The sequence below is a fragment of the Bos grunniens genome, chromosome 23 (genome assembly GCF_055505025.1).
Source record: "Bos grunniens cultivar Pamir isolate PY7600 chromosome 23, Bosgru_T2T1.0, whole genome shotgun sequence".
Lineage (NCBI taxonomy): Eukaryota > Metazoa > Chordata > Mammalia > Artiodactyla > Bovidae > Bos > Bos grunniens.
Genome location: NC_141187.1, coordinates 26,451,286 through 26,464,450, shown reverse-complemented (window position 1 = coordinate 26,464,450; position 13,165 = coordinate 26,451,286). Strand labels below are relative to the sequence as shown.

At 44.8% G+C, this 13,165-nt stretch overlaps 1 protein-coding gene across 3 annotated transcripts in view; it reads left to right on the top strand.

Moving 5' to 3' along the window:
- The window catches only part of ELOVL5 (ELOVL fatty acid elongase 5), a 73,740-nt gene that overhangs the window by 34,674 nt on the left and 25,901 nt on the right, over window positions 1-13,165 (top strand). For all 3 annotated transcript variants that reach the window (XM_086370774.1, XM_086370775.1, XM_086370773.1), the window contains exons 2-3: window positions 7,536-7,601; window positions 10,571-10,758. In XM_086370774.1, coding sequence (XP_086226900.1) covers window positions 7,544-7,601; window positions 10,571-10,758 — 246 coding nt within the window. In that variant the 5' untranslated portion in view covers window positions 7,536-7,543. The remainder of the gene's footprint in view (window positions 1-7,535; window positions 7,602-10,570; window positions 10,759-13,165) is intronic.

Genomic DNA, 13,165 nt, shown 5'->3' with positions numbered 1-13,165 from the left:
CTTTGTCTTCTTCTAAATGACAGTGTGCTTCAACCCAAGCCAAATGTCACCTGTCTTATTCTCCTGATTTCAAATAAAAATTAAGTCATCCAAGAGTAATTTTCTACAGTGAACCCTTCTCCAGATGCTTGTGGGGTAAGTGGGTTGGTGTGTGGGGTCTCTAGTAGGAGAAGAACTTTGATGATATGTTGTATTCTTTAGTTGTGAATAAGAATACCCCTAGAAGCTACCAGAGGCCAAGGGGGAGTCATTTGACATCTACCTGGGCCTTGGAAAGAGCATAAAGTCAGAATGGAGAGGAAGGACCACAGATGATTCATTTAAGAACAGAGCCCCTTCGTGATCCTCCACCGCTTTAAAAGAATGGAATGTCCTTCTCTGGCAATGGTTAGAATAGTGCTTTTCAGTTAACTGGGGGGCAGTCAAGGAGCTGGAGACAATGGAGGGGGCTTCCCTTTTAACCTAATTTTTTTTTTAATTAAAAAAAAAGTTTTTATAGTTACTTATCTGATTTAGATGGGTCTTAGTTGCCGCAGTCGGGATTTTTCTTTGCGGCGTGCAGACTTCTCTAGCTGCCCCATGGCATGTGGGATTTTAGTTCCCTGACCAGGACTCGAACCCGTGGCCCTGGCATTGGAAGGCAGAATACTTGAGTGTGGCAGCACTTAGCTTCCCCTCGATTGTCCGTTGCACCAGAACAACGGCCTCAGCCTTCAACCACGGTGCGGCAGCCCGAATTGGCAGTGCCCCAGCTTTGCAGTGACTTGTCTGAAGCCCAGCAGAGCCATGTCCTTTCTCAGTGCACAGCCAGAGAAAACGACTCCATCAGAACATTAACAGGAGTTGGACATGCCCTTAGAACGAGGGTAAGAAAGTATGAGAAGCCTGTGGGGGAAGGAGAAAAGGCATAGATTCCTGAGTTGTCAGAGTGAGGAGGCTACTGTCGATGTGGCAGATAATTTCTTCCAAGCCAAGATGTAATCTGGAGTTAACATCTATTTAAGTGCTGGCTTTCTGAAGGGATTCTCTCCTCAATTTGCTTTCCTGTCTGGAAGTACTTGGATGTTTTTCCCCCTGAGGGTCTTTAGGATCGTTTTATATTTGAACATTTCTGAGCAGGTGGGGTTGGCTTCCTCCTCTCACTCCTGAGCTGATTTTCTCCAGCTGAGAAAAACCTTTGTCAATTCAAGAAACAGTGTTGTGATGACCAAATTAAAGCACCATTTAATGTTTTGTGTTGTTGGCAGCGACCTGAACAGGATTCCCCTGCCTGCTTAACAGGAGTGGACTCTTAAGGGGGTAAATGGGTCGGAGAACAGAAAGCTGAGGGAGACCTCCTCCTGACCCCTGGGAGCTGGAAGCTTGGCTTAGCTGACTCATTTTTAGCCGGACCGTGAGATTCTAAATGAGTAAACAAGTAGAACAGGGCATGTTGAGGAAGTTAACAGTAGTTAAGTGTCTGCTGTAAACACATTTTTAAACCAGGAGCAGTGTGACTTGACTGATTTTTACAGGAAAGGGGGCTTTCAAAGCAGACTAGCTGCTCCCTGCTACAACTGCCTTGGCAGCAAAAGAAACCAAGGCTTGACCCTGAAAACAAGTCTTCACTGCTAAGCTTTAGAGTCACCAAGAAGCCTAGTTGTGGGTTTATGAAAATTAACCTCCTTTATTATAGTAATTTTTAAAAATCTCGGTTATCTTTTAAAGCAGATTTGCCTTAAGATCCTGGTACTTTTCATGTGCTCAGCAGCTTTCTCGCTTTCTCCTGCTCCAGGTGTAAATGGCCAACATGATTAGTATTTGCACTCTAACTGAGACTCATAACTGCATCTCAAGAACTGTGACGGGAGCAGCTCTCTTTAGTCCCAGCCACCTTCCCCTGTGGCCACCCCCTCCGCCTTGTTTGCTCACAGCTTGTTGTCCCTCTCCAGGGCCAAGTGGAAAGCGAGAGGGGGGACTGGTTTGCTGGGAAACTTGTTGTAGTATCTTATTTCAAGCCTCCACCAATTCTGTGTGATTCTGGATCATAGTGAAAAAAGAACGCTTGTTCAGCCTCACGCAGGTGACTCACCTGGCACTTCTCCTGGGCAGAGCTGACTCCTGGACAGATGGATCGTCCACAGGAGCCCGGCTCTCTTAGGCGGTTCGGATTTTGGCCTTTTGTACTCTGCTGTCTGTTTCCAGGTTTTTTATATTCTGAGCTCTGGCAGTTTCAACACTTCTCTTGAGTTAGGCCTGAGGCTAACCTCAATCCTGAAATACTTAGCAGGTGTGCCAGGAACTTGGCCGGGGTCACAGGACTAATCCTTGATTTAGGTGAGTCAGTTCAGTTCAGTCCCTCAGTCCGACTCTTTGCAACCCCATGAATCGCAGCACGCCAGGCCTCCCTGTCCATCACCAACTCCCGGAGTTCACCCAGACTCACGTCCATCGAGTCAGTGATGCCATCCAGCCATCTCATTCACTGTCGTCCCCTTCTCCTCCTGCCCCCAATCCCTCCCAGCATCAGAGTCTTTTCCAATGAGTCAATTCTTCGCATGAGGTGGCCAAAGTACTGGAGTTTCAGCTTTAGCATCATTCCTTCCAAAGAAATCCCAGGGCTGATCTCCTTCAGAATGGACTGGTTGGATCTCCTTGCAGTCCAAGGGACTCTCAAGAGTCTTCTCCAACACCACAGTTCAAAAGCATCAATTCTTCGGCACTCAGCCTTCTTCACAGTGCAACTCTCAGATCCATACATGACCACAGGAAAAACCACAGCCTTGACTAGACAAACCTTTGTTGGCAAAGGAATGTCTCTGCTTTTGAATATGCTATCTAGGTTGGTCATAACTTTCCTTCCAAGGAGTAAACGTCTTTTAATTTCATGGCTGCAGTCACCATCTGCAGTGATTTTGGAGCCCAAAAAAATAAAGTCTGACACTGTTTCCACTGTTTCCCCATCTATTTCCCATGAAGTGATGGGACCGGATGCCATGATCTTCGTTTTCTGAATGTTGAGCTTTAAGCCAACTTTTTCACTCTCCTCGTTCACTTTCATCAAGAGGCTTTTAGTTCCTCTTCACTTTCTGCCATAAGGGTGGTGTCATCTGCATATCTGAGGTTATTGATATTTCTCCCGGCAATCTTGATTCCAGCTTGTGCTTCTTCCAGCCCAGTGTTTCTCATGATGTACTCTGCATATAAGTTAAATAAGCAGGGTGACAATATACAGCCTTGACGTACTCCTTTTCCTATTTGGAACCAGTCTGTTGTTCCATGTCCAGTTCTAACTGTTGCTTCCTGACCTGCATACAGATTTCTCAAGAGGCAGATCAGGTGGTGTGGTATTCACATCTCTTTCAGAATTTTCCACAGTTTATTGTGATCCACACAGTCAAAGGCTTTGGCATAGTCAATAAAGCAGAAATAGATGTTTTTCTGGAACTCTCTTGCTTTTTCCATGATCCAGCAGATGTTGGCAATTTGATCTCTGGTTCCTCTGCCTTTTCTAAAACCAGCTTGAACATCAGGAAGTTCACGGTTCACGTATTGTTGAAGCCTCGCTTGGAGAATTTTGAGCATTACTTTACTAGCGTGTGAGATGAGTGCAGTTGTGCGGTAGTTTGAGCATTCTTTGGCATTGCCTTTCTTTGGGATTGGAATGAAAACTGACCTTTTCCAGTCCTGTGGCCACTGCTGAGTTTTCCAAATTTGCTGGCATATTGAGTGTAGCACTTTCACAGCATCATCCTTCAGTATTTGAAATAGCTCAACTGGAATTCCATGACCTCCACTGGCTTTGTTCATAGTGACACTTCCTAAGGCTCACTTGACTTCACATTCCAGGATGTCTGGGTCTAGGTGAGTGATCACACCATCGTGATTATCTGGGTCGTGAACATCTTTTTTGTACAGTTCTTCTGTGTATTCTTGCCACCTCTTCTTAATATCTTCTGCTTCTGTTAGGTCCATACCATTTCTGTCCTTTATCGAGCCCATCTTTGCATGAAATGTTCCCTTGGTATCTCTAATTTTCTTGAAGAGATCTCTAGTCTTTCCCATTCTGTTGTTTTCCTCTACTTCTTTGCATTGATCGCTGAAGAAGGCTTTCTTATCTCTCCTTGCTATTCTTTGGAACTCTGCATTCAGATGTTTTTATCTTTCCTTTTCTCCTTTGATTTAGGTGAAGGTACACTGAACTGTGTTGCATCCTGTTTTTAATACAGAGTAATTCCTAGCCCCAGTTAGTAATTTGTTTTCTTAGTACAGTTCAGTTCAGTCGCTCAGTCGTGTCCGACTCCTTGCAACCCCATGAATCGCAGCATGCCAGGCCTCCCTGTCCACCACCATCTCCCGGAGTTCACTCAAACTCACGTCCATAGGGTTGGTGATGCCATCCAGCCATCTCATCCTCTGTCGTCCCCAGAGACACAATTGTAATACAGCCACGTGGTTACCAGAAACACTCTAGAATTTGATAGTGGGAAGTAATGTTCAACAGATAGTGTCTTTTTGGAAAATGTGCGTAAAAGAGGGATTCTTCAAAATCTGTTCTAATGTACCTGCCTCTGTTTTTGACCCTTAGCATGTTTTCCTTATCATCATTTTGTGTGTGTGGCCCTTGACCTGATGAAGAACTTTTGGATACTGTCGTGGTTAGATTTTTTTTTTTTCTTTAATGGATCCGACCCCTCCCCGTCATGACCTGTGGTTCTGGAAGCCCCCGTAGGTTGGGTGGGTGCCGGAGACTCCTGGTTAAAGAGGGTAGGGAGGTGATGCTTGGCTTGGTGTCAGCATGGTCAGCCTCCTGGGAGGACTGACATCCCCTTTTCCCGTCTCAGTGTGGGGAACCAGTCACATCAAAGAATGGCTTATTCTTTGCTGAGCTCAGGACCAGAGCTCCTCTAGCATGGGCCCAGTGCCTGGGCTTGGTCCCTGCCAGTACAATTGTCCAGAGCAGCTGTGTGCCTGCGTGGCCCAGCTCGCCTGGAGCCGCCAGTAGGATGACTCTGGTGGTGAAGTGACGTTCCCGGCCCACGGGTGGCTCAGAAGATGGGAATCTGCCATGGGTTGTCAGGCCGCAGACCTGGCCGAGCACTTGGACGTTGTGCAAAGTGGGTCATGCTGTTCCCGTGATCCCCGATCACCAGGCAGAGTGTCAAGGGCTTGGCAGGGCCCCGTGCCTCTCCTGTTCTTTTAGAACAGTACAAAAGAGTACAGCTCAGCCCACAGGCCGCTCAGCGAGTGCCCAGTTCACCCAGCGGGGCGGGCCACCCGGCGGGAGGAGTTCACTCGCTGGGACCTTTTGTCCTGTTCTGCAGTGGCTGGGCAGCTGGGGAGCTAGCTGTGAAGGGGATGTGGGGACAGGCTGTGAGCACAGCTAAGGTGCCGCCTCTCCTGCCAGCCTGTGGCCACATGCTCCCCACGCCTTGGGGTTGATTTCTGTGAACCCTGGTGGGCGGGGAGGTGGGGCACAGATGTCTCCGGGCCACTGCCCCCAGCCGGCCCTTGAACTGGAGTGCCCTTTCTCTTTGCTCTGTGGTTACCTTCTGCGAGTGGCAACTTCATTTTCCAAAGAAAATTTTTGCTCCACGATCCCATCCCCTTTACCGTGCTTTATTTTTCATGCCAACATTTACTTTACATATTTTACGCGTGTGTGTTCCTGCCCCAGCTGGAATTTTTGCCCCCAAGGGGCAATTATTTTCCACATGTTGCGGGTAGGAACATGGGAGGCACTTCTGTGGTGGCCCAGCAGTAAAGAATCCTCCTGCCAGTGCAGGAGATGCAAGTTCAGTCTTTGGGTCACGAAGATCCCCTGGAGAAGGAAATGGCAACCCACTCCAGTATTCTTGCCTGGAGAATTCCATGGACAGAGAAGCCTGGAGGGCTACAGTCTGTGGGGTTGCAAGCAAGTTAGACACAACTGAGCGACTAAACAGCAACAACAGCAGGTAGGAGGTTAAATAACTCCTGTGGTCCAAGGTCATATTACTAGTAAGCGGAGAAAATGGGTTTCAAACCCAGATTGTCTGAGAAAGAGCCCACATGGAACCACTTAACCCCCTGCCAGCCTGTTGTGCTTCTCTGGTTGGCTAACTGCTGAGGGGCAAAGGTGGTGTGTCTCATTGTTGGCATTTGGGTGTGTGGGGAGCTGGTGGCTTCTTGGCTGAAAGGAGTCCGCCAGGTGACCTCCTGAGTCATCCCCAGGGAGGGACAGATGTTGGGACAGAACCCTAGTAGCTGTGGCTTTCAAGATGTCATTGATGGCTACGCCTGTGCCTCCCACAGCCAGGCTGGGTTGACTCAGTTGTTTTAACTACTAGAATCCATTAGGGAATTCCAAACTACTTTAAGGTAGTTATCCATGAAATTAGACAAAGGATAAGACGTAGGCTTCGGCGTGGCCAGCTAAGGGAGAGTCATTGCATTAAACTGCTAGTTGATGAAACCAATTTTTCCTTTGCCCTTGGAAGGAAAAATACTTGTGGTTATTTCTATAATAGTAACGACCACGACAGTTAAAAATGTGCCTCCTGACTTTCATATAGAACATATAGTAAATAAATGCACAGATGAAAAGATGCTTCGCTAACTTGTAAATTTCAAATGGGGGGAAAGTAGGGAGTTGTAAAATCTTTGAAGATGGAGGTGGGTCTCTAACCACTGTTATGAGACAATCTCCAAGATGTCATAATACATACAGTACTCAGTGTACATGTTTTCCCAACTTTATTCTTTTGTGCTTACCTCAGTAAGAATGTAGTTTACATCGCACTCATAAATAATGGTACAAACATTGAAGGTTCATGGCAGTATTTATTCATTCTACCTAAGGACACAGCACTCTGATTATGGTGATTAGTTTGTTCTATTTAATGCGAAGTTGACTTGATCATGTATCAGTATTAATGGGTTGCGATCAACAGTTACAGAAACTCTCATTCAGCATGTGTCATCTTTTGTGCTTAGAGGAGAGAACCCTCCAGAAGTGTACCCAAGAAATGGTACCAGTAAGCTCCTTCTGACAGTGGGTCTGAGGGATTGTGTTGGATCAGAATGATGAGATTTTTCTTACTGCCTCTTTTCATTTTAAATGTTTGAATTTTTTGCTTTGGACGTGAAGTATGTTAGGACAGTAATTAATAAAAACACCCAGCAGAGGAACCATTTTCTCCCCATGGCAGTCCTGTTTGCCCTGATGGACTTTCCCCCTTCTGCCCACTTTCTATCCGGTTCTGTCCTTCTCCCCTCTGAGATTTCAGCTTCACAGAGAGAATTTTTATGGAGCTGAGAAAAGCACAGAAAACTGGCGCTTCACTTATTTATAAAGTGAATTCACGGGATTGTGTCTTTCCTTTTGCTTTTCAAATGAGAACTTAGCACGTAAGTTACTTTTGTGAGTTTAAAAAAGAAGTTGTTTGAACATGAGGAACTTAACCTTGTCCAGAGTGTCTTCTCTGAAAAGAATTTGTTCTTGTTTTATGAAAAAAAAAAAAAACTACAGAAAGCATTTTGAGTAGAGATTAATCAATGTCTCTTTTTCTTAATAGGTTTTAAAATGGAGCACTTTGATGCATCGCTTAGCACCTATTTCCGGGCATGGCTTGGCCCCCGAGGTAAGGTGGTTTTGAGTCTTGCTCTCCCATCCTTCCTCCCACTCCTTGTTATAGGCAACTTGTGAATATTGCATGAAGACAGTCTAGAAACCATGCTCATTTTCCAGTGATTAGATACCAGGGGCTTGGAGTCCTGAAGTCATGAACAGGCGCAAGGTCCCCTGACTGCTGGGGCAGAGACACAGGTGCTGGGAACCTCTGCTGACTTCAGTGGAGATGGGATTATGTTGCAAGCTTACAGCCTGAGCGTACCACAGATTTCACCACTGTTGGTGGCATGGGTTGCTCAGTTCTTGTGAGTCTCCAGCTGAATCCGATTTTCAAAATACACTGCTGCAATAGGGGTTTAAAACCCTTCCGGTTTTACAGTTTTAAGGGCTTTCTAAAGCCCTTTTTTGTGATGTGTCACATCACTGGATAAGTATATGTGCCTGAGCTCACTTCTTACCCTCATCTTTCATTGTCCTTCAGGACAAGTAAGTCAGCTCCAGATAGTATACCTTCTTCTAATCTCATCTCTAACATGTCACCTGTAAAGAGGGAACTTGGGAGGTTCACAGAACAATTCATAGGAAAGCTCCCAGAGGCTTTTAAACAGATAGAATCTCCATTTGACTCATGGTTTTTAAAATATAAAGAAAGCAATAAAAGGAACTTCATCTGTTAGTAAGGCAGGGATGCAGTAAGGCTTATGCCATCTGTGATAATAGTGAGGAAGTGGAGAAAGTCTACAGGGGTAACCTCTCTGGAGGGCAGTTGTGTTTTCTGTTGAAATTAAAATGCATGTGCCCTTTGACTCAGCAGAGATGTGTATAAGGAGGCTGCTTAGTGGTACTGCTTGTCAAGACTTGTTCCATGGGGAACAAGCTAAATTACTGTGTGGCCCCTGGAAAAGAACAAGCCAGATCCATCTGTCTGTGCTCATGTTGGGATGATGCCTTCTTTCAGTGTTGTAGGATCAAAATTCTAATTTTAAATGGCTGAAACAGTAATAAAAATTATTAGCTTTCATTGGAAGGACTGAAGCTCCAATACTTGGACCACCTGATGCAGAGTCAACTCATTGGAAAAGACCCTGATGCTGAGAATGATTGAGGGCAGGAGGAGAAGGGGATGACAAGATGAGATGGTTGGATGACATCACTGACTCAGTGGACATGAGTTTGAGCTGTTGTAAGGACAGGGAAGCCTGGCACACTGCAGTCCATGGGGTCGCAGAGAGTCAGACACAACTTAGCAACCGAACAACAGCAATGGGAACATTGTGAGATCTGAGTTATTCTAGGGGCTCTGTGATGTTGCCCAAGGACCCTGTGCTTGTCATTTCCTACCTTGGCTCCTGAGTGTGTCAGCAGCTCTGTGCTCAGGTCAGGCCCCCCCCCAGCTTTTGTGGTTGCAGATTGGCTGCTGAAGCTCCAGGCTGCACCTCCAGAGGAGGAGAAAAAAGTCTGATCTTTTGCATGGTTTTAAGAACCAGAAAACTCTTCCCCAGAGCACTTTACAGACTGTCGTCTCCTCAGAGCTCAGTGGCTGCAGTTGCTCCACATGCTCTTATCTGAACCAGTTTCCTGGGGGTGCGTTAGGGCTTCATGATTGACTAGCTCCCTAAGGATTTACCACCTGGGGTTAGGGCCAGCCACCCAGGAAATACTTGGTTACTTGGTGACGTAGGAAAGTGAAGATCTGTTAGAAAATTTAATTTAATTAAAATAAATTTGCAAGATGCAAAACAGCTTTAAATAAAAGGAAATGGGAGGTTTTCATAGGGGCATTCATTGTGTTTGTGTTGTTATGTACACATCAGTTCAGTTCAGTCACTCAGTCGTGTCCTACTCTTTGTGACCCCGTGAATTGCAGCATGCCAGGCCTCCCTGTCCATCACCAACACATAAACATACATAAAGGTCTGATGTTACTTGCTAAGTAGGAACTTGGGTTCTCAGAATTGACTCAGGCCCACAGCTGAGAACAAAAGGTGTTAAGAATCCTCTTGTTACTAATAAGTTTGCTGGGGCAGCCACTTCCCTAAAGGGCTTCTGAGAAGCACAGATCAGTGAAACCACCATCACCACCACCCTAGCATCAGTGGGCAGAGGGTGGATGGAGTCTCCTTCTGAAGCCAAGAAAAAGAGACGCTGGGAGAATTTAGGGTGTGTCTGCAAGAAAGGAGACTGACAGTGGTTCCCCAAGTGAACGTGTGTTCTACTAAAGCTGTGCTTGTCCTGCAAGGTCAAGGGAGAGAGCCCTGGAGAGAGAGTAGCAAGATGGCTGAGCCAGGAGGTCAAAGAAGGGGCTGGTCCACTGTCCTTTTCCTCCTCCTTCCTGCCGAGGGGAGGGAAGGGGAGGCAGGAGGTCCTTCCTGCATCAGCAATGTCCTTGAATCGATAATGTAGGTCTTCTCTCTCATGCTTCTGCTCTTCTCTTATCCGGTCGTTTGCTGCTTCACTCTCACTTTTTAAAAAGTTATCGCCCCTGCTTGTGTTAACCATGGCACTCCGCAGACGAGGCCTGTTGAATCAGAGATGATCTCTGAGCTGGCCAAGCGGCATGTTTTCTGAGTCTGCGTGCCAGACAAACTGGCTGACACTGGGCTGACATGGAGAGCTTCGGCGCTCAAAGATTGCCACCTCTAGGGTTTCCTTGACCCATGCATAATTCAGCAAGCCTGGTTAATCAATCCAGTTAGTGAAAAATTGAGCTTTCTCCTTGTTTTCTTTAAGATTCTTAAGAACAGATTTTATAAAAGTCATTTAGCAAAGCCCCTGGTAATATGCACATTACTGTTTAGAACATGAATGAGAGCCTCACCTTGAGCCTATGTATTGAAGACTCACAGTTCCTCTTTGAGTTGCTTTTTTGGCTTGGGAACATTGTGGTTAGAGAAAATTTTTTCATGTTCGAAGCACATTGTTATTATTTTTATATCTACTTTATTATCACTGAATGTTTTTTCTTTTACAATTTTCCAGATACTCGAGTAGAAGGATGGTTTCTTCTGGACAATTACGTCCCCACCTTGGTCTGTTCCATCCTGTACTTGCTAATCGTGTGGCTGGGACCAAAATATATGAAGACTAGGCAACCGTTCTCCTGCCGGGGGATTTTAGTGGTGTACAATCTCGGACTCACTCTGCTGTCTCTCTATATGTTCTGTGAGGTAAGTCAGAGGCTGACACGCTTCCCCTTGCTTCAGGGTACTTGTGTCACTGTCCTGGATCCCAGGCCTAAGTGGAAAAGGCCAGCGGTGGGGTGGGGGAGGGGAGGACAGGTACAGGAATGCATTTTGAGGATGTTCTAAAATCGATTTTTCAAAACACTGGAGTTATTTGTACAAATGTGCCTTCTGGAATATCTAAAATAGAAGCCTTTGCTATTCTTTTGTTATGTATGTTTTGTGTTACGCTCAGAATTAAACATTTTCAGAAACGTGCTCATGCAAGCAAAGTACAGAGTAGAAATTGAACAAAACGCAAAAAAACAGATCTGTGAGCATCTTATTAGGAAGCGTTTAATAAATGCCTGATTCTTACTGGGAGGCGGTGGGGGGAGGAAGTGGGCAGAGTCTGGGTCTGGTGTGTTTGTGGTCAGCCAGCCTCTCTCCACTTTGATCTGATCACTGTCAACAGCTTGGAGATTGGACAAGTTATTTTTATAAAAAGCTGAGAAGAGTAGATAGTGAGGTTGGTGTTTAGGGTTTGAATGGTCTGTGTAAGTTCAGGCCAGATTGTTTATTCTATAAAACAAAGATGTTGAAAACCAAATTTGATGATCTGAAAGGCTTAAGTAAGAGTGAACGATAACATCAGATCAGCACTTAAGCCTCCTGTTTAGACAGTACAGTCAGGCTTTAAAGTAGAAGGAGAGGAAAGCTCTCTCTGGGATAAGCACGATTTATATGCATTTTAGGAGCAGAACTACACTGTTCAGGTTTACAGCACAAAACGACTCCTAAATCTCTGGGGCGGAGAATGACGCCATACATAAAACAAACACTTTCAAGTACTCCTGCTTAGATTTTTAACCTTTCATTGTGACTTTAATTCTCCAAGGAGAGGAAAAGGAGAGAAATTAATATGAATCTTACAGTGATTTCCCCACCAGCCTCGAGCTGTGATGGGGGTCTGCCTGACTGTGTGGGTATGTGCGGGGGTCTGTGATGCAGGAGCTGGTGGGAACCACTGTGTCTGATGGTCAGAGACACTGCTGCAGAGGGAGGCCTGGGTTAGGTTCCCCCACGTAAATTTCATAAAGCGAGGTAAAGGTTTTATGATTAAGAATTTATAGATGCTGTTCTCATTGCTTTTATGCCAACAGTCTGTGAAATGCTTACAACTCCTTTTTTTGCTTCTTTTCTGTCCTGTTCTAGAGCGAAAGCAGTTTAATTAGCCTCCAAGATGGAGATTGCAGGCCTGGAGGCAGGGGCAGTGACAGGCCTGGGCCCAGCCCTGTGCTCATCTCTGTGTTCCAGGGACAAAGCCGCAGTGAACTGTCAGGTCTCAGAGTGAACCGCATACTTTCCCATACTTGATAGATAAGAGAGCCATTTCCTTATGAAGGCTCTTATAGAGTTAATTATTACACATAGCAATATTCTAGAGAAAAAATATTTAAGACTGTTAAATCTTATAGAACTTAAGTTATCTGCCGAATATATTTCTCAAGCCGTAGAGATATAATCACAACTTCATAATTGAACCTCTCAAACAGCTAATTCACTGGTAAAGAGGGGAAGAAAGTGCTGGGTAAATCGCTGCCAAGTGCATGTAACTGGATTTGGGGGATCTATTAATAAGAGCGTTGTAATAGGAAGTACCAATTTTTCCTCCAAGACAGCTTGGTGGGAACATTAGAAAACGTTGAGCAGTATCTAAGCCCTGAATATAGAGATGGAGGAAATATACAAAGGAGGTTAAATATGTTTAACTCACAACTTAGAATACGTAGAGAAGTAATGGATACGGAGACAATAATCCTTAAATCAAGTTTATAAAAATAGAGCCAGAGCAGATATTCTTGAGTTGAAAATTAACCCTAGTATCCACATTAGATGATATTTACTTTGGATTTTGTCTGACTTTTTTTTTTTTCCTGTACTTACATAAACCCTTCAGGAATATCCTGATAACGTATCTTTTGTCAACTTTTAAATTTCATTGTAGCTACTGGTTTTTCCCTTTTTTCTTTTCTTAGCATTTATAGTCCAGTGAATACTAAAACATAGGACAATTATGGGGTTTTATAACGGAACAAATTAAAGGGATCCTGGAGCCCAGCTGGGCCCCTCACTTCAGGGAAGTATGCCAAGAGTTGGATCCATTGCCTGTGGTCACACCATTGGTGTGGTCATGACCATTAGTCTTTATTTATTCTGCTTATCTGTGTATTTGGGTCTGTAAAGAATTTTAAAAATAAATATGTAACCATTGATATTTTTGTTTGTTTAATCCTGTGGTATGAATTCATACCTGTTTGGCAAAGTTCTGGGTTTTTTTTTAATATAAATTTACTTATTTTAATTGGAGGCTAATTACTTTACAATATTGTATTGGTTTTGCCATACAATG